Source organism: Gekko japonicus, unplaced genomic scaffold, assembly GCF_001447785.1.
Source record: "Gekko japonicus isolate JY-2015 unplaced genomic scaffold, Gekko_japonicus_V1.1 scaffold176, whole genome shotgun sequence".
In the NCBI taxonomy this organism is placed as follows: Eukaryota; Metazoa; Chordata; class Lepidosauria; order Squamata; family Gekkonidae; genus Gekko; species Gekko japonicus.
The window spans coordinates 1330291-1357296 of NW_015160840.1; the positions used below are offsets into that span (position 1 = coordinate 1330291).

Sequence of the window (27006 nt, forward strand, 5' to 3'; positions counted from 1 at the left end):
GCCCCCCCCACCCGCCCGTGCGCCGGATCTCCAGAAACGGCAGTTTCCTGCACTTAAAGGAGCCAGCGTTTCCCTTTTAAATGCAGGAGCCGGCTTTTCCCCTTTAAGAGCACGAAGCTGGCATTTCCCTGCAAGCTTGGGAGGAAACACGGGTTCCACACACTTAAAGGGAGAGAGATGGGTGGCTGTGGGTGTTGGGGGCGGGGGGCCCTGGCAAACCGGGGGGGTTGGCAACCCTAAGGAACTACCACCACCTCAGGCATGTAGCCATGGTGGGGCACTTAGGGACATGTGCCCCATCACTCATGGCCCAGCCCCCACAACTCCCACTGCCCCCAGCCGTGCCCTTACCTGCCGGCCTGGCAATGGGCATGGAGGTGGAGGCTGTGTGGTTGGAGTGCGGCTGCCTTGCTGAGTATTAATCTCACCAGGCGCCAGCTCTCCCTCTCCCAGGCTGAGTGAGCGGATGAGGCAGGTAGGCCTCACTGCAGTCATGTGACCTGGTGTCACATGACTGGGTGACATCATTGCAGCGAGGCATGCCTGCCTCATCTGTTGCTCATCCAGCTCTGTGGGGGTGGCGGCGGCAGCCTCCTGGGGGATTTCTCCTAGGCCAGGTGATGGGGCTTGGGAAAGAGGCACTTGTGGAAAAGGGCCACGGCCTCTTATTTTTTGGTCCATTCGGAATTCACCTTCAAACCCCCTTTTGGGACGCTTCATTCCTTACACAGGCAGGCAAGATTGCTTTTCCAGACATGCATCCCTTGCAAATAAAATCCATCTCTGTTGAATGCCCAACTCTTATTGTTGCCGGCTCTCCCCTCCCTTTGTTTCATGCACAGTATTGTTTGCTGTGTCATTTTCTGTAAGGTTTGTATACGTAAGTCTCATATAATATGAGAGATGTTTTCCCACTAGTTGCTTAAAAAAAACCACCTTGCTGGTTGAGCATCTCATTTGGAAGGATAAGAGAGTGATGAGCAAGTGCTCTACAGGATTTCCCCATGTCCCACCAACCAAAATTTTCTGGCTACGCCCCTACCCCACCCATGTTGCCCCCAACCCAGGGCATGCTGAAAAGGTACTAACTCCAGGGTCTGTGTTGAGCCTTGCCAGGCTGACATGGGAAGAGGGCGCTTGGGGTCACAGAATAACTTGAGCCAGCCGTGTACATTGCCACAAGAATGCTTTCTATCCACCTCGTTGCCTGTAACCATACAGACCACAATCCGAACCAAGTCATGTGGCTCTCTGTGCCAGCCTTTTACCAGTTACAGATAATTCCAAAGGATCTCCTCTTCCCTAATAAGAATTTGGCTTGTCATTTCTTCTCTATAGTTATTACATCGCTAACATGTTTGCTCAGCAGCACGTTGTAGTCATTGTATGGTATTCTCTCCATACACAACCATCCCAAGCAGAAAGTTACCGCTATTCCCATTTTACAGGTAAAAATGAGGATCAAGGAAAGTCACCTGCTCAACACAACACTACAAATGCATAGGAGGAGAAGAACCCAGGTCTTCATTATCTAAATCCACTGCCCAGGATGGATGTAGACAGCCTGGACAGTTTACAGTCCACTTTATATGATCTGAGGTCAGGCCAAGACTCCATTCTTGAACACTGGATGGAACACTTGGGAGTTTGTTTAATTTTTGTTATTAATTCCAAAAGGGGCTGTTTCATTGTTATTTTATATGTTATTATCGCGTTACTGTTGTTTCATTTTCATAATTCTATTTTGTTATTTTCAGTTGGTTTCAATGGAAGACACACACAGGATACCTGCACTAACAAATGTCACAAATTGCCCCCCACTTTGATGCCAATTAAAGGTGATGCCAGGCTGCTGGACAGCATCACCAGGAGCTTGGGGGGGGGGGGTGTTCTGAAGGGAGAAATGATGTTGCATGATGTTACATCCAACCAAAACCCCAGATGTGACATAAATTCATGCAGTGATATTCTGGTTGCTCCTAAAAACTCCATGGTTTCTGAGGGTCTGGGAGGATGGCCAGAACATTGCACAACACAATTATATCACACCCAGTTAAAAAAAGGACATTACATCATTTCCACCTCCAGACCTTTCTTTTGCTAGTTCCGAGACTGAGGGCAGAAGGACAGGCCCATCAGCAGGAGCCCTCCCACCAGAAGCAGATACCTGCCAACCCTAGAAAGCCTCCCCAAAAAGTTTTAAAACCTCTAGAAAATGGACAGGTATACCAGTCTATTGATTATAAAGAATCTGGGACTACTTATAGCTTTTAAAAAGTGCCTTCTGTATACATTTATAAAGTATTGTAATAGAAGATGAAGTAATAACATATCAAAGAAAGAATCTTGCTACTCAGGTTACTCAACTTCATTACTCTCCTCTTTGACAGTTGGAAACTTCTTGGATGGAAAGGAATGCATTGAGAAGACAGTCCAGTATTACACAACATTTGTTGCTGAGAGAAATTGTTAGTTCTTTATCATGTCAGTTCTCCTGGCCAGAGTTTGTTGTTTGTGACAAAGTCAAAGTCAGATGACTTCTCAATCATGTTGGTGTCTTGTGAATGCATCAACATCTGCATTACAATATCGTAGTCCAAACATGAAGCAGAATGTGGTGGTAGAATCCTGAACAGGTAGAATAAAGATTTCACTTTTCCAGGGACATGGAGAGTTATAATCTGAGTATTTCAATTGCTGAAATACTAGCCACCAGCCACTGGAATAGTCAATTTATATGGAATCATGATTTTATGGATTAACCTCAATCCATTTAGCACACAGCCTATGAAACACACATACCCTTAAGGATATAACTGCGTTTAAACATGCTTAACTCTGATGGATTTTAGCCAGCACTTCATTGCTCACAGTGGACATTAGAAACATTAGTAAATCATTTTCTACCGTGTCTTGTACTCTGCAGGCCAACCGGGCTTGGGAGTCTATAGATGCAGGCAGCCAGGAAGTGGTGCTGGCACACAGGCTTGCATCTAGTGGACTGGTTGATCCAGCAAGGCAGCCTTCCCAAGCCCTAGCCTAAAGAGGCTGGGAAGTAATCAAGCTCAAAAGCCCTGCTGGCAGGTCTTGAACTCCTGCAGCTGCACTGTATTTCGGCCAGGATCCCGAGAAGAATTATTGTTCTCACTGCCTGGCTCTGGGCTGGGGTTGTGTGCAGCCAGTCGAGCACTTCCCCTTCTTTTGGCCACCTCAGCCCAGGCCTTCTGCCACGCCTGTTCCTGTATAGTGAGAGCATCCCCTGGAGGGGGGGTGCTATGGGCCCAGGTTTGCATCCTAACCAGCAGAAGTCTGGTGATTATTTCTGCTGGCTCTGCAGTGCTGGGCCCTCCCTAGTGCCTCTGGTCTTCTGTTAGCCAAATTGCCTTATTTTATTAAAGAGGCTGCTGGTGAGGCCTCCCTTGCAGACTCTGGCAGGGGGACCTCTGGCTCTGCTGGCTCTGCAGTGCTGGGCCCTGCCTAGTGCCTCTGGTCTTCTGTTAGTCAAATTGCCTTATTTTATTAATAAATGTGGGGAATTATGATTATTAAATGGCAATAGGCATTAATTATAGGACCATAACCTTTGTATACCAGAGTTTGAATTCCCAGTACCCAGGAATAGACACTGAGGCTAGATTACTAAAGCAGTGATTTCTTTACTGAAGGATTCTCAAACATACAAGCATAAAATCAAGCATACACACACTCAATACAGAACTAAGAATTCAGAGAGGAAAAGTACAGAGATGTTTGAATTAGCAGGAAGTATCGTTGGTGGGGTGATACTGTACCTGTCCAGTGAAACTAGTTGATTCTGCAGTGAAAAAAGGATAAAATGAGGGAAGGGAGATGTGAGTTGACCAGCACCAAATGTGGGGAACTGCGCAAGGAACGGAACCAGCAAGATAGGGTGGGGTTAGGAGAGGTAAAAGCAAGAGAGTGAGCAAAGGCACAAAGCTCTTCTTCTATACCCAAAAATGTGACCTGAGGCAGGGCTGCTTTAGTCACTTGGTCCCCAGGAAATCTTAAGAAAACCTAAACTATGAATGGGGCAGAAAAGGGATTAATGGTTGGGCAATTGCAAGTAATGGCTTGGCTGGGAGTGATACCTCTTGGGGGAAGGGGGGAGACAAAGGAGAGGAGGAAGAGAACCAGTCAGGTTGCAGGACTGGTACTTTGGATTAATAACCAGATGTTTGACAGCTGCGTTATCTTGATGGGTAGCAGAAAAACCTGATGGCTTGCTATTGTCGTCAGGCCCATCCTTTTGTCTTAGGCAGGAGAGGAATTTGTGTTTCTCCTGGAGAAGTTAATATGTGAGGACGGGGGGCGGGGAAATGCCTGTGTGATGGAGAAGGGAGTTTTTCATGGTGTCTGTGCGGGAACATCTTGTCCTTTTTGCAGAGCATGGCTTCCTTCAGTGATCTGCTGCTGTTTCTGCATATATGGAGGTCAGGGCTGCCGGTCTGCATCCTTGCACTGGCATGGTTGCAAAGCTGCGAGGGCAAGAGGCTTCTTTAGTCCAGGGATCCACATCTGGCTTGGCATGCTGCTTAGGCACAAGGCTCCCCTTGGCCAAAGTACATTCCATAGTTCAGTATAAGGTCACTGCTCTTGGGCTACAGTTCTGTCCATTGCCCTGACACTCTCTTTTCACAGTTCAGCAAAGCAGTCGTATTTAAGAGTCTTTAATAATGCCATCTGAAGTGGCTGCATGGCAACATTTCCTCGGTCTCTTCTCCTGAGGACTTGGGAGTCAGCGTCACTGGGCTGGGTAAGGGAGATTCTGACACCACCTTCAGTTCATCTGGTCTGTTTAAGAAGCTTACAAATTTGTTCAGATATCTACACAGATATTCTGAATATAAGTAGCATCAGCAGTAGAAAATGGCAGCTCTAAAAATGCTGGCATAGACCAATTATCCTAGCATCAATCCTCTACATCAGTCTGGCTAAGTAGCCCCAGTGAAGTGGAATCTACAGAGCTTCCACTGTGTTGTCTTTTTTTGGAAATCTGATACATGGAAAGTAACACTTCTTTGCAGTACCCATGATCTTGTTTTACACTGCTGTTCCATGTTATATTGTTTTAATTGACACTAGTGAACTGTATCTGGAGGCTGTTACATTCAGAGGCACTGCACAAACATGTGTTCCATTATTTCAAATATCTGTGAAAGCTGAAATGAGATACTAAATCTGCATTTTCAAGTTCAACTTAACTCCTAGAATGTGAGAATACTTGTACTTCAACTCTTATTAATCCAGCCACAAGGCATTCTTAGAATGTCAGAGAAGGAAAGTGTTTTCGGAAAGAAATGACAATACACTAAGTAGAAATTGAACAAAAACGTAGATACTTAAATGCTATTATTATTATTACCAGTTGTCAAACTACACTGCTGTCACTTCCCTCACTAGGTCGCATCATTCAGACAATCACTATCTCCAAAGCTTGAATCCAGTGGCACCTTTAAGACCAACAAAGTTTAATTCTGGGTATAAGCTTTTATGTGCATGCAAACCTCTTCATATGCACACAGAAGCTTATACCCAGAATTAAAATTTGTTGGTCTTAAAGGTGCCACTGGACTCAAACTGTTTTATTGCTTCAGACCACCTGAATCTGTCTCCAAAGCTATAAGATATAAGCATGGCAGGAGAGAGGAAAGAATGCTTGGAAACTACTGACTTTGTAAAGATCCATCTACCTTATACTGCTCCTTAACTTATTAGTTTTAAGCAGATTACTAAAATATAGGAAAAGCTAGACCCCATTTGAACAGCTGCCAACATCTATCACAGATACATAAAATTTCACAGTTTTGCCACTTGAAATTCAGGCACCCACCCCCCTTTCCAAAAGCATTTAAAGGGTCCCAAGCAGCAATTCAGGTGCACATGGCCCCGCCCCACTCTCAAAAAGCGGGGGTCCATGAACCTGAATCCCAAGCGGCTGTCCCTCTCCCTCCCCTCTTGCAAGATTTAAAGAGCCCTCCAGCTGATTGGCAAGCCATGTGCTCTCACCAATCAGCTGGAAGGCCCTTTAAATTTGGCAGGAGGGGAGGGAGAGGGGTGGCTGGTGTTGGAGGGAGGACTTGGGGTGGGTTTTCCCCTACTGGCCAGCTGGCTGGCAACGGGCAGGAGCCCCCAAATTCAGGGGATCTCCCACCCCCACCTGGGGACTGCCATCCTTAGTTTCTTCAATTAAAAGGCAGATGGAAGGAGCAGGGGCCTTTCGGATTCGAAGGGAGAACTCATTGGAGCCAGGCCCCCCAGCAACCACCAGGCAGTTTGCTGCTATGCAACTTGCATGACTCACCCAAGCCCAGCAGCTTGCTATTGTTCAACTGCAGCCACTCCATGAAAGCCCGTGTTGCACAGTGGGTAGAGTTTCAGAGAGACTTAGGTTTGAATTACCACTCTGCTGTGGAAGCCCACTGGGTGCCCTTGGACCAGTTTCTTGTTCTCGGCCTATCTTCCCTCATAGGGTTGTTATGAGGATACAATGGAGGAAAGGGAAATGATGTAAGCTGCTTTGTGTCCCTATTGGAGATAAAGGCAGAGTATAAATTAAGTAAACAAAATACATATTGGTAGAAAAATGAAGTAATAAATATAGCTGAAGATGGGGGGCAGATAAAAAAATAGGTGGGTGGGTGCGTGGGAAGGAAAGAAAGCAGGGAAAGGTGAGGATATGGGAGTTGCCGAGAGGAAGGAAAAAGAAAATAATGTGGGGAAGACAATACAAGAGGAAAATGAATTGCCCTCACAAGTACTTGTTGTTTCTCCACCACGCAAGTTGTCCCAGCCCAGTGGCCAGCACTGTGCAACATGGCTAACTGGGTAGTGGCTGCCAGGGGGAGGGAAGGAGGAGAAGCTGAAGACAAGGGGTAGTCAAAGGTAGGTTAACTGATGGGTGGGAAGGAGAGAAGGAAGCAGGGAAAGGGGAGAGGCTATGGGGGCTCTCAGGGAAGGGGAAAAGGAAATAGCGGTGGAAGGAAAAAGGAGATACCCCCTGCAAGTCCTTGCAGGTCTCTTGCTTGTACATTTGATGTTGCCATTGTATTGCAAATTCTTTCTTCAAAAATGAGGCCTGAATACACACTTACTCTTAAATGAGAAATGAGGTTCTTGCAGAATCCCACAGCCTCCCTGTAGCCCATTGCATTCTTGTTGCAACATGCAGGCAAAGCCCATCAGCCAACCTTACCTAGAGAGGCAGATCAGCAACAGAGGACCCCTCCCCCCCACACACACACTGTTTCACCAGTACTGTAACTTCAGGCCTCTTCTCAAACTAAGAGAAGAGGAATGGCAAATCCTATTCTTTCTCCTTCTAGCTTTCTTAGATGTCATTCTGTGTTAGTTAGCACTTCCCCCTCCTTGGGAAGTAACTGCAGAAAATTGTAGCTGTCTGCTAAGCCGTATGCCTGTCATTACAATTACCCACTGTGACAACTCACAGGCTTAAATGTTCCCATAATCTTTCCCCAAAGCACAAAGATCAAAATGCTACCTTCTTATAGTACTTGATTTCAGCATCCAGTTTCATTTTATTATTTATTGCATTCAGGTTAATCCCATCACAGGAAAATGTATCCGGTTTTGTGCTACTCACAACAATACAGATTATCAGCTTCAGTGACAACTAACAGACTGCTTGTAAATAGCCACACTGCTTGTATGTCAACCACAAGGTGTCAGTGCAGCACATTTTTCTAGGCATGTGCTTAGGCATGAAGAGACCAAAATCTTTGTTAACTGCATTAGTCCCACAGCACAAAATCGTAACACAAATGAGATGATACACTAATTGGAACCACCTAACATTACAAATGTAGCACATGAGTTTTCATGTTACACACACTCTTTCTCTGATTGGGTTTCAAGAAAAGAAGTGGGAACATAATTCAGTCTAGGCATGGCAGTTAACCCTAAAGATCTGTTTTTTCCAGACTGTTTTGCACATAAATTGTAAGGCTGCAATCCTATGTGAGTTCTATAAATGGCAGTGGTCAATAACCTGCTGTATTACCTTCAAGCTTCTATATGTCTCTGATTCTTCTTAAAAGGTCTTTAGGGCTTGCATTGCATCTTAACAATGCAAAATTTTAGTATATGGATCTAGGAAGCTTGGTGACATAGTCATTTAACCGGTAATATGAACAAGACCTATTTGTGTTGACTTAACAAGAATGTTTGAGCACTTCAACACAGCCATTTTTTGTTCCTTAGAGACATATTTCCCTTAATTCTTTAATGAGTCTGTAGAATATTCATGTTTTAAAAGAATGTACGTCTATTTATCTCACAGTCCAGCAGAATAATGACTCCTGAGCCTAAACTGGATGCTCGGTGTATCCTCATGATTCCTATACTAAAGCAGAAGAGAACGTCACAGTATTTGGCTTAGAAACTGAGCTGCAAACTGGACAGGGCATGCCATGCTACACTAAAAGGCCTCTGAGTAAAGGGATAGGGCAAGAATTGTCAAAACATTTTGAAACCCAATTGTGGCACATGCTAACTAATATCTATTGACAAGAGACTGTTGGCTTTGATTGGGCTTCTGTAGTCTAATCCCACTGCACATGTCCACTATGGGGTAGACAGGCAATCTTCCAATGTTATTTCCATCCAGCACGGAATGTGTCAGGGGTGTGTGCTGGCCCCTTTATTATTTAAGTTATAGATCACTGATATATTTCTGCTGTCTTTACCTAGGACTGTTAATCTCAGTCCGTGCTAATATTAAAGTTTCTATCCTACTTTTTAGTGATGATGCATTCCTCCTATCAAGAACAACATCAGGACTGTCCTCTCTGATAGAGGCTTTTGTCTCTTACTGTCTGGAAGAACGCCTGAGAGCTATCAAAAATCCAAGATCATTGTTTTTTGGGGGAAATCTCATCACAACACAAGTGGAAGATTCACGGTAATGATACTGAGGAGGTCCTCTATTTTAAGTACTTTAGGGGGTTAATCAATTAAATTGATTAGTGCAAGCTGCTCATGTTAAAAGACTGGCTACAGAGACATCAAATATTATGTGGTTTCTTTTATCAATCTGGGACTCAGTATATCCCAGCTGCCATTAAACTGATGGCTGTGCAAAGTTTCTATGGGGCTGATATCTGGATTGATAAAACATGGGAGTCCTTGGATTGAATTCTTCTTAAATTCTTACAGTCCATCCATGGAATTCTGAATTATGTAGTGAGGTTAACCCTCCGACCTTAATTGGGACAATGATCTCTTGAAGCTCGGGCTTGGTTGAAAGGCTTTCCCCCTTAAAGTTAAACTTATGCACTCCGATATCCAAGAGGGCTACCTCAGCTTAGTCAGAGAGGACTTTTATGTTTCCCACGGGGATAAAATTGTTGAGCAATGACCACAGCTCTTCAGTCTTTCCTTGGACTCCCTTTATGCAGTTACCAGGTAGGAAGCCATAAGAACAATTTAGAAATGTCTATTTAAGTATGATTATAACAGTACAACATGTAGAGCACAACATGTTTGTTCTACTCAATTTGTTGGTATTCTGCCTCCTGGAGAGCTTCCCAATTACTGCTCATATCTGACTGTTCCTCTCTGTAGGCATGCCTTTATGTTGGAGTGCCTTAATGCTCTACCATCTAGATAGGGATCCCAAGTCCCCCCAGGGGGCGGAGAAAACCCTGCCCCAGTGGCCCGTTCCCCGGCGGCGCTGGACTGGGCCCCTGGGGGAACTCCACCCCGATGTGTGCATCACCCAAACGTGACGCGGGCACGCCGGGCACACTGGGGGCGGGGCCACAGCCATACAAGGGAAAACTCTATGGTTTTCCCTTATATGGCCATGGCCCCGCCCCAGCGTGCCTGGCATCCTCCCGTCACTTCCGGGTGACGTCAAATAGTCAAATAGCCCCCCGCTCCCGGTGAAGATAGACTTGGCAACCCTACATCTAGAGTTTTGCAAAGGAGTTATCTTAAGATACCACACTCTGTGACTGTGATTACTTTTCTGAGCCTAGAAATGTTTTAATTCTTCCTTTGCTCCAAAATAGAGATCATATGGAGATATTACCTCTTTTATTAGAAGGTAATAGCAGACCTATCCCTCTTTAACTGTGAAATTTTATGCATCTGTGATAGGTTTTTGCCGCCGTTCAAATGGGGTCTAGCTTTTTCTATAATTTAGTAATCTTCTTAGAACAAATAAGTTGAGAAGCAGTATGTGGTTGATTGATAGACACTAAAAGGCCTCTGAGTAAAGGCCTAGGACAAGAATTGTTAAACCTTTGGCATGTAGTACCAACATCATACACCAGAGAGCAGATATGGGCCACTGAAATACAGATTCGTTTAGCCTTGGGCTATTTGAGTCACAGCAATTCTGACACTTAGAACTCCCGTCTTTATTTAATCTCAAATTTTATCTCCATACAGATAACTAAACGGTACATTTTATGTATATTATTAGGCTTGAGGGAGAAAGAAGACTACATACACAACCATCTGAATACTGTGTTGCATAGACATCACACCTAAACCATCTGGTCTTAAGAGGTTTGAACTTGCCTAACTGAGCTGGATTGCAGCCATTGTTCACAGCTGTTTTTATCTCGGGGAAACCCAAGCCAGATTTCAGATCCCCTGCAGTGCCCTGTTCCATTCCCACTTAAAATCCTATTACATTGTACATTCTCAAAATGCAATTACAGTGAAAGCCACAAAAGCCAAAATGCAAAACTAGAAGACACCAGAGTTACCCTAATTCAGAAAATACATACATTCAGTGCTACTGTACTGGTGCTTCCCCTGAACAGTTTCGTGAACCTCTGTGCTTCATAAAAGGCCATTTCATCACACTGACTGGAGCACAGAAGCAGCATTTTGGAACTATGGAGGCTGGCGCAAAGCGATGCCAGACACCATGATAAGAGAATGAATAGACATTCCTTGTATGTAGAAGTAATTCCCATTAACTTCAGTGGGACCTGCTCCTAACTGCCTAACTGAGCCAGTCTGGTGTAGTGGTTAGGAGCACGGACTCTAGTCTGGGAGAACCGGGTTGGATTCTCCACTCCTCCACATGCAGCTGCTGGTGTGACCTTGGGTCAAACTGGGACAAAAAGAGGGGGGGGGGGAACTGAACCTAGAAACCTGGGATCCAGAACCTCAAAAGGTTAGTCAAATAGAAAAGAGGGCCAACAATAAAAACTTAATATATCTATAGTTTATAAAAAGATACATGTATTTATTAACAAAGAATTTAAAAAAATATGGGCCCTATCATACCTCATGTAAAAATACCAGAATCTCACACACAAGGGCTAATGAACTTAACCTTGTCCTTAGGCAAAGAGGAGAACTTTTACTGTGGATACTTTGGCTAAACAATCATTGGAAGGCACTTTCTGGACCAGAAATTATTACCATTGAAACACTACTTGGCATGTGATTGCATCTTTGGAGGCCTCATTTGTACTTTTATTCTGTGCCTAGTGGTTTCATTTTGGAACAATTTTCATCTGGTCCTTCTTGTATTTATATTTTATATCTGTATAATTGTACTGTACTATTATATAAGCCAATATGTTCCTCACTGTGTTTGACCTCTGAAGGCCTATACAGGTCGAAATGGGTCAGATCACATCTATTAGCCCTTGTGTGTTGGATTCTGGTATTTTTACATGAGGTGTGATTGGGCTCCTATATATTTTTTAATTCTTTGTTAATAAATACATGTATCTTTTTATATACTATAGATATATTAAGCTTTTATTGTTGGCCCTCTTTTCTATTTGACTAACCTTTTCAGGTTCTGGTGACCTTTGGTCAGTCACAAGTTCTTTCGGAGCTATTCTCTCATGAGCAATTCTTGAAAGAGCTCTCTCAGCCCCACCTACCTCACAGGGTGTCTGTTGTGGGGAGGGGAAGGGAAAGGGATTGTAAGCCGCTCTGAGACTCTAAGTGAAGGGCGGGATGTGAATCCAGTCTCCTCCTCCTCCTCCTCTGGCTGAGACCCACAATATTATTAAAGAAGATCACTGTTCTCTGAGCCTGAAACATGGGCAACCCTACGTTCCTGCAAAAACTGGCATTTCCCTGATGCTGGCACAACTCCGGCATAATTAGCATCCCAATGTTCTATCAGCAGAAAAAGCACACTTAAAAAGACCTGACCCCAAGTATCTGAGGTCCTAGTGACATCGCCAACACCAATCACAAAATGGCATGCTAATAACACCCACCCCATATATGGAAGGAGCCAAACATGAAGGACTGTGGAATGCAAGCAGGGGGCCTATGCATGCTAGACTCTTGAAAGTGCTGCAGAAAGGGGCTTGGATCCCTTTTGCCCAGCACCTACCTTTTTCACAGGTAGGGATTTAATGGAAGAAGCACAATCAGTTCAAACATGTTGTCAAGCCCTCTCTACTGCTCTCCAGGAGAGAACCTTCAGCAAATGCCCATGGTCTCTTTCACATTAGGACTACCAGCACCACGGTAGAAATGAAGCTCTTGAGAGGAAGAAGTTCTTGCAAGGCAAGGGGAACAGACACACTAAGACAGGCAAAGGGCACAAAGGAAGCAAAATAAAATATGTATGTTTAAAAAGTTAGCTCAGCCACAACCCCTCCCCTCCACGGGGTGATGGTTAAGGGTTGTGCAAGTGAGGAGAGCGGAACTCTCTCTGCTCCCAGGCCTTCTCCCCAGACACAGTCTGCTTAGCTCTCTCCCAGGACTGGAGCCAAGGTAGGGGAAAGGCTGTGGAGAGCTGTGGGATTTCACCTCCTGTATCCTCATATCCTTTTTCCTCCTCAAACCAGATACCCCACACTCTTTGTGACAACCACAGACCACAGATTTAAACATTTGGCCCCGGTCACACGGGCAGGAAACTGCGGGTGAGAAGCGTGGCTGTTTGCCCTGGGGCAAACTACTGCGCGGTTACGTGATCAGACCTCCCGTGGAGGTCCTGTGGAGGTACCGTGGAGGTTCCATGGCAAGGGAGAGGTGCTGATCACAGGACAAGCCGGCGCGCAACAAAGAAGCGCGCGCCGCGGCAAACTGTTTTTTGTGTGTGTGTACACGACAAATGTGCATGCTCCGTTGGGTGCGTGTGCACATCCACAGAGACGTGGACAAAAAAACCCCCACCTTATTTGCAAGGGGACATGGGCGGGCGCCGGATGCCACCAGAAACGCGATCAGACGCCCGCCCTTGCCCCGCAGTTTCCGGAAACTAGTACCTCCGAGGTACTAGTTTTTTGCCACGCAGTTTCGACTGGAAGCCTCGGTTGAGCCACGGGAGTGCTACGCTTCCCAGATGTGCTGGTGAGATCGCGCCCGGAAACTCTGCCTGTTTTCCGTCTCACTTGTGTGGCTTCTGTTCCGTGTGACCGCAGCCTTTATTTATTTAATTCACTTATATGCCACCTTTCTGACTAATTGGAACCCATTTCTTCCCTCTTTCATCTTATCCCCAGAACAACCCTGTGAGACAGGTGGGGCTGACTGTACTGGTGCTAGCACACTACCGTTCCGGCCTCCATGGAGTTGCAGCCAGAAGAAAACAGACTCCCTAGGCTAATTAATCCTTCTCCTGCCATAATCTGTAGAACTATTTTATGACATGTGAGCTTCCCCAGGGTCTTGCTCCATATTCCTGGCAGCTACTGATAAGCACACAGACATTTCACATCGTAGGTCGGACATACACCCAGCCTGAGGAACACTCACCACACAGCAACATTCCTACAGTGATTTTTAACACAGCCTCCATAGCTTAATGAGCAAAGTGTGAAAGGTCTTTAAAAGGCTTCATCTGACATTCTGCAAGAGTTCTTAAAAGTGTCAGATCCGAGCACAGCACTTTTCCATCCTACCCACCTGAATTGAAAAAATGTAAAGGAGCTCAGCTGCCCCCCAGTTTACAGATCAAAATGTAACGGGGATGTGTAAAAATGCTTTCCATTGATAATGCCTGAGAAGCACACACCCTCCTTTGTGTTTGATGTGGGTACACATGCCAGGGATCAGGACTGGCTTCAGCTCTCCGCTGCAATGGCAGGATAGTGAACATGAGTTTGCTGCTGTAGGCTAATCTCATGTACTTGAAGCTGCCTTCTTTGTTTAATTTTGCTTTGCTCCTCCTTAAATCTTTAGGGATTCATGCATATGTAGCAAGGCAAGTAATTGTGCTGTAAGGTAGGAAGTCCTTGGTTCAAATCTTACCACAAGCCTACCATGTGGCTTCAGGCAAGCCATTCTTTTGTTCAGTTCCTTGTCTGCAAAGGGAGACTAATAATATGGAACTACTTTACATAATTATTGTAAGAATTAGTAAGGTAATTTATGTAGATTACTAGACCCTTCTAAACTCATGGACTTCAGTGGACTTAGAAGGGTGTGACTCTGCTTCAGATAACATTGTAAATTGCTGTATAAATGTAAAGTATTGTTATTATGTTTATCACTTGGTCAGTAGCTTGCATCATATAGCCTCTTGAAGCATGTGAACAGCTGGACAATCAGTCTGTGCAACCCACAATACTTTCTGTGACTATCTCATAGGAATACTTTTCATATACAGAATAAAAGCTAATTTTAGATCTGGAAAAGTTTTCCTTCAACACCACGTTTTCTGCTGCTTGCATTAACATGCTTGTTAATAATTTCCAGAGCGCCATCTGCTTTCAAAGATTCTGAGTAGTAGGGCAGTATTGCTAGATGAGGTCATCAAAGCAATAATTGCATACCCAGGTTTTTAAAAAGAAATGACAACCAAACTTGCAAACTGCCATCAAGCCTACGAGAGGATATCCTGTGGGAGGTATCTCCTAACACCACTGTTGACAATCCTATTTAAAAGGCATTTGAAATATTGTGCGTTCAACCAAAATCAAAGCTAATTATTTTTGCAGTTTTTGTGACTGCAGAGGATATTCCATCCATTTCCACTTTCAGATGTTAACTTCTGATGTAGCATTGTATTTTGCAAAGATGACTGACCCCTCACCTCCATACCTACTTATGTTTCAGGTTGAGAAAGCAATCTAGTAGGCAGCAGGCATTCCAGGGTAGAGTAATGCAACCAGACATTTGTTGGGAGCAATGCTTTTTAAGGCACATTCCAGATATCTCAAAACTATAGAGACTATTTTGAACTCACCAATGGTCTTGAAGGACTGCCTCCACCTATAATGTATAGCCCTATAATTAAGATCCTGTTCTGAAGCCCTGCTCTCTGTGCCCCTACCTCGGAGGTGAGGAGGGTGGTAACCAAAGAGGGCTTTTTCAGTGGTGGCACCTTCCTTTAGGAATGCTCTCCCCCTTGAAGGTCATATGGTGTCTATCTTGCACTCCTTTGGGCACCATACTAAAATACTCATGCTTTTAATTAAGAGGTATTATCTCTTATTTGCTGTTTATGGACAGTTTCTGGCTCGCGGACTCTTTTTATCAAAAGAATGTTAGGCCGCTCAGCGTGTATTGTATCCTGTTTTATGCCCTGGCTTGTTTTTAATGGCTTGTTTGACTTCAATGTGCTTAGACAAGAATAACTGTGCAGAGGATTGCAGTGTTCATTGCTTTGTTTTATTTCTTTTAAGGCTGTTTCTTAATGGTTTTCCTTTATTGCTTTAGTTGTAAGCTGCCCTGAGCTGGACTCTGAAGAGGTGGCATGTAAACTTTCCAAATAAACAAACAAATAAAGATTGTCCTCATGTACAAATGTTTTATACATGGGTTAGACTACAGAACAACAATTAAATATACATCAAGATGGGTAGCCATGTTAGTCTGTCTGTAGCAGTAGAAAAGAGCAAGAGTCCAGCAGCACCTTAAAGACTAACAAAATATGTGGCCGGGTATGAGCTTTCGTGAGTCGCTACTCACTTCTTCAGACTGAAGAAGTGAACAGTGACATAACAAAGCTCATACCCTGCCACATATTTTGATAGTCTTCAAGGTGCTGCTGAACTCTTGTTCTTGGCGACATAAGATTCACATTACTAAGCAATTTAGCAAACAGATTTGAACCTTGTGTGAGAGAACACCCAAAAGAAATCAGCTTTCCTGATCTTGGGATGTGAGAATAAAGCAAACTGAACATACCATTCCCGTGGAGAACAAAGAAGAAAAACAATACTAAAGATTGTGAACTGTATCTACAATACTTGAGTAACTAGAACCAACAACAAAAAAGAGAAATCGTAGCATAATGTCAAATGGATACCAAGCAATAAAAATGAAGACCTCTGAAGCAACCCGGATGGAAGTCCTATAAATAGAGCCCAATTGTCAGCACGTAAAAAGGATCTGAGTCACACCCAGTGAAGTGATTACTCTGACAGAGCTAAAAAGGAGATGCTACATCAACCGATAAACTAGTGTGTAAGAGGCTGTGCCGCTGATCAGGACTCCTCTGCTTTGACTGAACACAAGAAAGCAACAAGTGACCGTATTCTTTGAGCAATGGAAGGAGTACTAGTTATACGCCACTGGGTGGAAACTCCAGCACGTTATCAGGAGCATTTTGCTGAGCAAGATCTTGAAGGCTGCCGGTTAAACCATCGCCTGTATGCCTTGCCCGGCCCAGCCACAGCTGTTCAGGGAAAGTACTCACGGACAACGAAGAGCACAGTGGAGGCGGCACAGAAGGGCACAGAGGAAGGAAGGCCCCAATTTCAAATCTTGCTAGACATTGTGCAATTCCGTCCCGAAGACGTTATCATTCAGACCTTTGAAGGCTGGCTCCTGGTTAAAGCTCAGCATGGACCGAGGATGGATGAACATGGCTTTATAGCCAGAAGCTTTACTAGACAATACAAATTGCCAGAGGGAGTCGAAACAAAAGATCTGTCTGCTCTCTTCTGCCATGATGGCATTTTGGTTATTGAAACCAAGACCTTGGCAGAGAATTAATGATGAGAGACTTTTCGTTACTGGTGAGACAATAAGATTTCCACTGTAACTTGAACAATCTGATGCCGTGGCATTGTGCATGCAGAGTTGTGTTTTCCAATAAGGGAAAAGTCAAGCTTTTGCATATTTTATTCAGTAAATTGAGTTTGTTTGATGTGAAAGACAATATTTGCTCACAGCAGCTGCATATTTTCTGGCTGTCTTAGCAAGTGGAAAAAGTATTTCTGCCCAGCTATCTAACAGAACAGACAGAAGGCAGGAAAACAATGCACATGAGGAATTTAGAGGATATAAGAGGAGTGTGAAAATGTGTGGAATGGGGGGATGCATCTCAAGACACCCATACTCTTGAGGGAAACTTTGAAGACTGGACTATGCATGTGAATGAAATGTAATTTTCATGCCTGAAAATGCTTTTATCAGCACCGTGACCACAATCCAAAGAAGTCATTTATGTGCAAGGAAGAGAATCACACAGCTGGAGCTTTCTTTAAAGTTTGCCCTGCAGCAGTTCCCACTCATGAAAAGGCAAACAACCTTTAAAACTGAGTAATGGCTTTGCATCCCCAGACAGATCACTATATTGTACAGCTGTATGCACAGAGAGATTATTTTCCCAGTCTAACAATTGTACTTCAAAGTGAGTTTCTTCCCCACAAAGTTTTGTTACACATGTTGTTTTAAATTCTCCGGTATTCTGCTTTTGGAAGAACTGCAGTTGCTGAGCAAGACTGCTGTCTTTTCATGTGTTTTTAAGATAAGTATGACTGCTGAGCTATGAATAGTAAAAGAATTCAGAGGAGAAAGCCAAGCTAAATATAGGCTCTCTTTATGGACACCTGCCATGTGGGCGAATTAAAAGATAGATTAACTGAAATATTCCATCTAAATGACTAGAAGATAAATGTTTTAACAAATGTGCTATTACCTATTTTTAAAAATGCCCTACTTTTTAACAAAAGCTTCATATTTGTCTGTGAATGTTTTTAAAGATATTGGACCCAGACTGGGAATAGGGGTGCCAATAATGTGGAGGGAAAAAATGTACTGCTCCTTTCAACAGAGGATTCATGTGTGGAAAAGGAAAAGGGCAGGCAAAGCTTTCCATGGCACGGAGGCAGATTACATCCCAGTGAGGATGTATTGAGGGGCAGGATTTCTTTTCTCCAGGTTGTTGGCACAAGAGAATGCCACAAACAAGGATTTCTCCCCCCAGCAGCAATAGTCACAATCAGGTCATAATACTGATCATTGTTTAGGAGGGATGGAAGGAGGAAAGTGTTTAGATGGAGGCTCAAAACCAACACCTAAGATCAGTGATCGCCACTGTTATGGGCACTGATTAGGCAGAGAACTGTGGATGGCCCACCCTTGACCTGATGGTTAGGTGCAAGTTCTCCCACCCCATCAATCTTGTATGCATTCAGCAGGCTGCTGCAAATGTCGACAACCCTTTCCTTATGTACATATTATTGGTTAGATCAGAGCTACAGTGACTTAAATTAGCAGCTGCGGTGGCTCAAGTGGTTAAGACGCTGAACTGCAGGCTGTGGAAAGTCGGTAGTTCAGCAGTTCGAGACCCGGGTGCCGCATGATGGAGTGAGCTCCCGTCTCTAGTTCCAGCTCCTGCCAACCTAGCAGTTCGAAAGCAAGAAATTGCAAGTAGATAAATAGGTACCACTTCGGTAGGAAGGTAACAGCGTTCCGTGCGCCTTGGTGTTTACTCATGCCGGCCACATGACCACAGAAACGTCTTCGGACAGCGCTGGCTCTTCGGCTTTGAAACGGAGATGAGCACTGCAACCCTAGAGTCAGATTCGACTGGCTTTCAAGCAAGGGAACCTTTACCTTTACCTTTACACTCAAAATCAACTCCCCACAGTCTTTCAACATTTCCTCCTACAGAACTCTGAACGTCTGTTTACAAGGGTAAACAGGCATCTGTAATGCCATAATAAAGGGGGAGCATCTTGGGCAAAAAAAGAGAGAGAGAGAGCAAATAAAAGGCAGGAAAGGGTTAAGTACCCCCTTCTCTTCTCTAGATTCCCATCTCCTGAAGCAGCTGTGCTTTTCATAAAATAGTATGAGGCCACTATTATATGTATGTTAGCATGCAACATGCAGTTAACCCCTAAAATAGTGGATATCTGTATAGCAGAGGAATTAGGTCAGCAAGGAATCTTGTTGAAAGAACATAGAAGACATATTTAGGATGTAGCTCCTGTTTCTGAATTCTGCAGAGGGCAAATCCACATCTCCAGCAATACTTTTAGTACTAAATAAATGACAACAAGTTATCAGCTGCACTATTTTGTTGACAAAAACACTTCCTCTTGCCTGGTGATCATTTTTCTTTCTATTATGACCTTCCTGTCATATAAAATTTAATTCCTACCCAATTTTCTGTTCCTTACCTGGTTGCTTCCGTTTTCAGAATGAATATTAAAGAGTGAGGATCACATTTATTTGTTTATGTTATGTATAGCCCGTCTTTCTCACTGGGACTCAAGGAGATAAGTTAATACAATTAACAGGGACATCCAATAAACAGTGCAATGGGATTTGGAATTGTAGAAATCTGGAACCAACCAGAAATATGAAACAGTGGGTTTCCATGGGATGATATAGTACATTATAACTGCTATACCCAGCATGTTTAAAATCTGATGAGACCAAACTATCAGAGACATTGAGAAAGCTACTAATACTGGTCTGATCTGTTAGCATTTATGATGCTATGCCACACACAGTATACAAAGTACGAGTTAGTATACAAAGTACGAGTGATATACTTTTGAGAGTGTCTTAATGTTTGCTTCCCTCCTCCCTCAGGACCATGAATAAAAACAGATAAAACTGTATAAGTTACATAGTAGATGTCATCAGGTGGTATCAGATTCCATAAGTGAATTATCCTGGTAACAAATCATAATAAAGCATCAATCCATATATTGCCTTGGCTATATATGCACTCATCCTTACAATAACTTTGATAATCTTTGGCAAAAGTTCACTTTTTAGTCTGCTGACAATACATACGGACAACTCTCACGTGCACTGGCAGAGTGAGAATCACAAGCAGACATAAGCACAGGAAAGGGTTTTCCCCTCTCCACTTGTAGTCACCAATCAACAGAAATATAATAAAATTATCTGCAAACAAAACAGAATAATTTTCATCCACTGGCATGGGATTTTGATCTAAAAGATACCTTCATGCAGGACACTGAGATGAGCCAAGTCAGTATCCTTCTGGCTGCAAGCCTAAATATGCTTTTCTAAGAATAAATCCCATTGTGTAAAATAGTAGGACTTGCTTCTGAATAGGACTGTTTTAAGATTATGTCCTTAATTTAGCAGATGTCTGACACTTGCAGTTGTCAGCTGGTGCATCTAGAGAATTCAACCATTAATCTGTTTGCTATGGAACAGAAAACACCTTTTAAAATATCGTGCATGTGTTATGAGTAATTTGGGGTTGCAGGTCTTTAGATAATGGAAATAAGTCTGCTGGGGGTTTTTTTCACAGCATCACAATATTTTTAAAAACTTTCAGTCAATTTCTTTGAGGAAAAACAGCTGCGCTCAGATCCCAAGAGAAAGTGATCAATGCAATTTATAACTTAGAGTGCTGTAGAAAGAAATTGCTTAAGTCAAAAGCTGTAATAGAAATGAAAAGTGATTTAGAGGCAGGGGAAGGAGAAAGGGAGATTTCCAATATCATCCCGCTGCATCCTCAGTGTTTCATTAAGACAGACCTTAACAAATTTTATTTGGACCTAGGAGCTAGCCCCAAAATTAAGGAGCCAAGACTCATCCATAACAAGTACAATTTTTTCACTGTCATATTAAGCAAGTTTAATGTTGCCTCCAAGTTATAATTTTACTGGGTTGCCAACTGACCAGGGGGAAAATGTCTTGTCCCTTTAGTGGAGGATTAATGGGACATTTCTTACCAGCAGATGTTATTTCCTTCCAAACTACAAAAAGCTTCAACAGTCCATTTCTACATATTAAATCTCTATTAAAGGGACTGGTCATTTTTCTTCACACCAGTTGGCAACCCTAAATTCAACAGCTCAGGCCCTACTCTAAGTGGTAAAAACATCAGTTAGCATGAAAAGAACAGGGCCTTTACCTCAATTATCCCAAGGTTCTGGAATGCCTTCCTCACTAAGGTGCAGAGTTGTTTCTTCCTCATCTTCTTTTAGATGGGGTGCAAAATGTTTCGTGCATGTGAGGATCTTTTCCTGAAGAGGAAATCCCCAGAGAAGCCTGAAACTTTCATTAGGGATGGGCACGAACCAGTTAAAGTTCATCATGAATTTTGGACGGTTCGTGTTTTGTGAAGCAATGTTTGTGAACTAAAGAAGCACCACGAACTTTCACAAATTGTGATGCTGTTTGTGGTGGTTTGTGAAGAAAAACAGCTGAAAACTAAATGAAAAGCAGCTTCATGAAAAACAGCTGTTTGGTTTAAAGGACTTGGAACCACTGCTTTCTGCTTCCCATGAAAAACCACACGGAGCAGAAAGCAGGGGTTTAAATGGCTCCAAGTCTGGGGCTGCCTGCCCAAAACAGCCCCTTTAAAATGCTGACCTGCGTGGAGCAAACTCCTTTTCAACTCAAGCATGAAGTCCTTTGGGGAGTGAGGTGAACAGATTTCAAACGAGAGCCCTCACTTCAATGATTCAGTAAATACAACTCATAAATACAACTCAAAATCTACTCTATTATTTGTGCTTTGAATTATTGCAATATTACTGGAAGCTGGCTTGAAGACTGAAAGACTTGTTGGTTCCACCCTAGGCCAGGTTTCTCTGTCCTCCCTTCCATCCTTGAGGGGGAAAGTCTCTTATCTTTGTCCACTCCACATGGCTGCAGACCCCTGGGTTGAGCCAGCAGGGGCTCTTTCTTATGTTACGTTCCCAACAAAGGCAAAGGAGAGCCAGCAGAGTGCATATCCAGCAACAAATTAGTTCTGTGCTAGAAGTTTTGCAGAGCATTCCTTTTAAGGGGTGAATGCTCCCTTTAAACTGTGGAGTCTTGTGAGCAAAAATCCTACTTTGTGAGCTACTGGCATTAAAGCTGTGAGTGAGCGATTTGGCTAGTGCATAAATTAGTTTGCTCTGGAGACATCCTTCCTGAGCTAAGACAAAAATGTATGCGCCAGTGATGAAAAAAGTGTGAGCTAGTTCATGCTAACTCAGCTTACAGGGAACACCGGACCCCTTTCCCTCCTCCTCCTCCTCTTAAACTCTAGCAGAATTTACAGGCTGAGGCCCACCTGAGTTCTAGGCACCATAAGCAAACTTAAGATCTCAGTGGTGACCTGGAGCCTGGAATTGTTGAGGCCTTCATTACGAAAAAGATATTTTTTGGGGGGGGGTTTCCTTTAAGGAATATTGAGTGTACAGCAGTCTGCTAAAAACGGCATTTAGGTTAGATTTAGTTTATATCAGTTTTTTTTAAACTATATTTAATACTTCACTATACCCAGAAATGCATCCAATAGCATACTGTCCAGTAAATATCATGTCAGATTTACTAAGCATAAGCCATGACCAAGATTCAATGAATTACTTAGGGCATAACCAAATAGCAGATCCCCACCCCCAATGCACACACAGTATATCACAAGTCATTTTTGGAAGCCCATTTAAATGTGGTTTATTGTTTGGGAGGAAGATGTTTGAGGAGGGAAAGTCTAGATCTCCTTGGCATGCACAACTAATTGCACAGCTCTTTGAATCCCAGTGAATGGCAGAATTTATTGCTCCAGTAAATATTCAATATGCTCCACTTTGCATTGAATCTACACAGTGCACACCCACGCCACACTGTATCTGATTACACTTACATTGCCAGTGCATAGGAGTGCTGTACAACAGTCTGCTAAAAACGGCATTTAGGTTAGATTTAGTTTATATCAGTTTTTTTAACTATATTTAATACTTCACTATACTCAGAAATGCATCCAATAGCATACTGTCCAGTAAATATCATGTCAGATTTACTAAGTATAAGCCATGACCAAGATTCAATGAATTACTTAGGGCATAACCAAATAACAGATCCCCACCCCCACTGCACACATAGTATATCTAGGGTTGCCAAGTCCATCTTCCACCCCCAGCAGGGGACTTTGGGGGCGTTCCTGGAAGGGGTGGGGGACGTCTGCTGCCCTCCCCACCTGGCTGTGCGCCGGATCTCCAGAAACAGCAGTTCCCTGCACTTAAAGTAGCCGGCAGCCGGCGTTTCCCCTTTAAGAGAAGCTGCGTTTCCCTTTTAAGAAATAGCAGATCCCCACCCCCAATGCACACACAGTATATCACAAGTCATTTTTGGAAGCCCATTTAAATGTGGTTTATTGTTTGGGAGGAAGATGTTTGAGGAGGGAAAGTCTAGATCTCCTTGGCATGCACAACTAATTGCACAGCTCTTTGAATCCCAGTGAATGGCAGAATTTATTGCTCCAGTAAATATTCAATATGCTCCACTTTGCATTGAATCTACACAGTGCACACCCACGCCACACTGTATCTGATTACACTTATATTGCCAGTGCATAGGAGTGCTAGTGGTATGGAATTATTATTCCATGACACACAATCTCCTTTTCAACAGGTACTTCCTGTTGCAAAGCCAACCCAACTCCAAGAGAGCCAACATGGCCACACTTGCTAGGTCTGTGAAGACATATTTTCTCAGACATCAGTATCATAGTTAACCAAACCGTCAGGCCCATGTAGCAACTGTGTCAGTGGTAACTGACATAACGCAGTCCAGATGTTAACATTGCCTGTGACCGGGGGGGGGGGGATGAAAAAGTTTATGAAATCAAACATGTACTACCACTGATTTTTGATATAATGTCAGAATTGTAAGAAACATTCCAATCCTGGTAAAATTAAGTTTTAAACCCCTACTGTAAGCCTCTGGGAAGGGATAATGTAATTTCTTCACTTTATATAATGCTTAGAAATCGCATGGGGCTCAGCTAACATTAAATATTAATTGCAATACTAATATCATGTGCAACAAAACAAATAGCTTCACTGCCTTACCTGGGATGTTACAGTAGAGTCCTGATATATTTTGTTTAGGTATTAGGATAGACGTAGGTCAGGAGGAGGGGACAGAAGTGCATCTACCAAAGTACTGGTGGAGAAAGGGAAGTAGGGTGGTGGGATTAGGACAGGCCAAGTAAGGGGGAGAAAGGATCATCTTGTTGGGCCCATCTTTCTGATCATTCCCTCAACTGTGGGGACCCTGGTAATTTTTCCGATCACCCATCAGGCCTAAAAGTGCTACTGCTGAAAGCCAGGCTGGATTACAACACAGCATCCCTCATCCATGACTCAATATTGGGTGAGGAGGCCAACCTGTTATGTATCACAGAGACTTTGATGGGTGATGGGGGTGGTGGTGGTGTGGCTGTATCACATCTCTGCCCACCAAGGCTTTCTGGTATAGCATCAACCTAGATTTAATGGGTAAGGAAAGAAAATGGCTGTGGTCTATTGTACCTCTGTGGCACTCACCATGTGCTTTGTTACCAGAGTCCCAGTGTATCTACATATCTAATTCTCAACAGTCCCCTCTGCATGTGGATACTTATTTCTACAGATAGGGGGGCATACTCTCCTACAACAGGTTTTTCTACAGATGCAGGGGACTCCCGGAATCTGCAGAAAAATCCAGAAAGTAAAAAAAAGAAACCAAAAAACCACTCTTGGAGGGTTGAATCCCCCCAATACCTTTTGAAATGACTGTCACAGGGATCTATTCCAGGCCCTGCTACATCAACAGTGAGAGACAGACAGAGACACAGGCAGGCAGGCAGAGAGGGGAGGAAGCAAAAGCAGGACTGGATCTCAGACTGGGGACGATTCCTTCTGCAGTATGAATGGCTAAATAGCAGGGGGTTTGGAGCCAGGTTTTGGACTAGGATTGCCCGCTCCAGGTTGGGAAATTTCTGGAGATTCTGTGGTGAAGTCTGAGGAGTGCAGAATTTGGGGAGGGGAGAGGCCTCAGCTGGATATAATGCCACACAGTCCACCCATTTTCTCCAGGGGGACAGATCTCTGTTGTCTGGAGTTCCAGCTGTAATTCTGGGGGATCTCCAGGTCCCACCTGCAGGCTAGCAAACCTAAGCCTAGCAGCACCCTCTGGGTGACTTGATACTACCTGACTTGCGCAATTCAGAGAGAAGTGGGGGGGGGAGAGAAAGAAGTAGAGGTGGGGGGGATTGGGAGAGCCACTCCCACAAGTTTCTTGCAGGTCCACACTTGTAAGGATTCTATTGATAGTCTGCCCACCACACTTCCCATAAGTAAACAGTACAAGGAACCACAATGTTTGGGAGACTAAAGATACAAAACACATCGTGCATACAAAATATACAAACTATAATAAAGATTTTAATAAACTATATCCCGTGTTATTCAATATCTATAAAATTATATTGTATGAAACACCTAATTTCTATCTCTATTATCAATCATATGGTTCCCCTATACAATATTCTCCAACTCACATCAAAAGGTCTCTAGTTTAAGCTTACATATACAAGACCTCAAATAATTTCTACAATAACAGGAAAGTCTGCATTCCCAACATATACAAAAGTTATACACCACACTGTGTACAATAATAATAATACAACAGTTATACACCACACTGCCCAACAGTTAACCTTCTGGAGCTAATGGAAACAGTCTCTTGACACAGAGAACACTCCATCTTTCTGTGTTATACTTCTGAGGATGCCAGTCACAGCTGCTGGCAAAACATCAGGTCCTACAATGCCAAGACCACAGCCATATAGCCCGGAAAATCTACAACAACTAATTATCTACATCAGTTTTAATCCAGATTCAAGCCTGAGTTTGGTCACCCTGACTGACATATTAACCAGGAGAGTGACAGGGAGGGCCCATTTCTGTTAATTCTGCCTGACCTTCTCATAATCTTCAATACCATCAACCATGGCATCCTTCTGGAGGCTGAGTTGAAAATGGGAGGCACCATGCTCCAATGGGAGGCACAGACAAGACTAAGGTACCTGACTCCAGAAATTGGTACTGGGAGACTGCTATTCAGCCTCATGGCAATTATGTTATGGAGTCCTGCATGGATTCCTCTTGTATTCCATGCCATTCAACATCACAGAAAACCACTGGGAAGGATCATCTGGGGGACTGGAGTACGGTGCCACTGATATGCAAATTATATGCACATTTCTCCTTATCAGCTGTATCAGGTGATCCTGTGGAAGTCCTGCACAGGTACCTTTAGAAGGAAATGAGATAGATGAGGCCCAATAAACTGAAGCTCAATCCAGACAAGACTAAGGTACTGTTGATCAATGGAGAAGCTGCTCAAGGACTGTGGAATCAGCCTGTCATTTAGGACAGGGGTCCCCAGCTTGCAGCCCACATGCAGCCCTTGAGCTCTTTCTGTACGGCCTTCCGACCTGCTTGTTTGCTGCTACCAACCTCAAGGCATTTTCCCTCAGACCCACTGTTCTTCCTGCCTCAAGAGGCACCATCTACTGCTGTTCTTCAGAACCCTTTCTTGCAAAAAACAAAACAGTAACATTGTTTCTTCTGGTCTCCATAGTTCCTTCCAGGGGTCATTTCCTACAGGAGCGGAGCTTCGGCAGTAAAGAGCCCAGGGGGTGGGCACATGCAACAAGCCCCACCCCCTGCTCCCTGCAGCCCTCAGTCAGAGCAAGAAGCAGCCAGGTAAGTTGCAGAGCCAAAACAGTCCAAAACAGTCCAATGGCAACTTTAAGACCATATTTAGGTACAAGCTCTCCCTCCTCTGCGAGGACAGATCTGCACGTCCCCTCCCCCAATAGCTAGGTATCCAAAACAGTCTAGTGGAGCCTGAGCGGTGGGTGTTGCCTTCTGACACACTTCCAGTGATATCAGGGGGTGTGGCATATGCAAATAAGGTATGCTAATGAGTTATGCTAATGAGCTCCTGCCCCTCTTTTTCTACGAAATGACCCCTGGTTCCTTCTGTCAGCCCCCTCTTGGTCTCATCCTCCATACTAGTATACCACTCCTTTAAACTCTTCTT

General features: G+C 43.7%; 2 protein-coding genes across 2 annotated transcripts in view; one reads left to right on the forward strand and one right to left on the reverse strand.

The window, feature by feature from the left end:
* Positions 1 to 27006, reverse strand: part of ARL15 (ADP ribosylation factor like GTPase 15) — a 279921-nt gene that overhangs the window by 238992 nt on the left and 13923 nt on the right. The gene's annotated exons all lie outside the window — the stretch shown is intronic.
* HSPB3 (heat shock protein family B (small) member 3) lies at positions 16372 to 18453 on the forward strand. The gene has a single exon (XM_015419159.1). It carries the CDS (start codon positions 16468 to 16470, stop codon positions 16915 to 16917), a length of 450 nt encoding a protein of 149 aa, XP_015274645.1. The 5' UTR covers positions 16372 to 16467; the 3' UTR covers positions 16918 to 18453.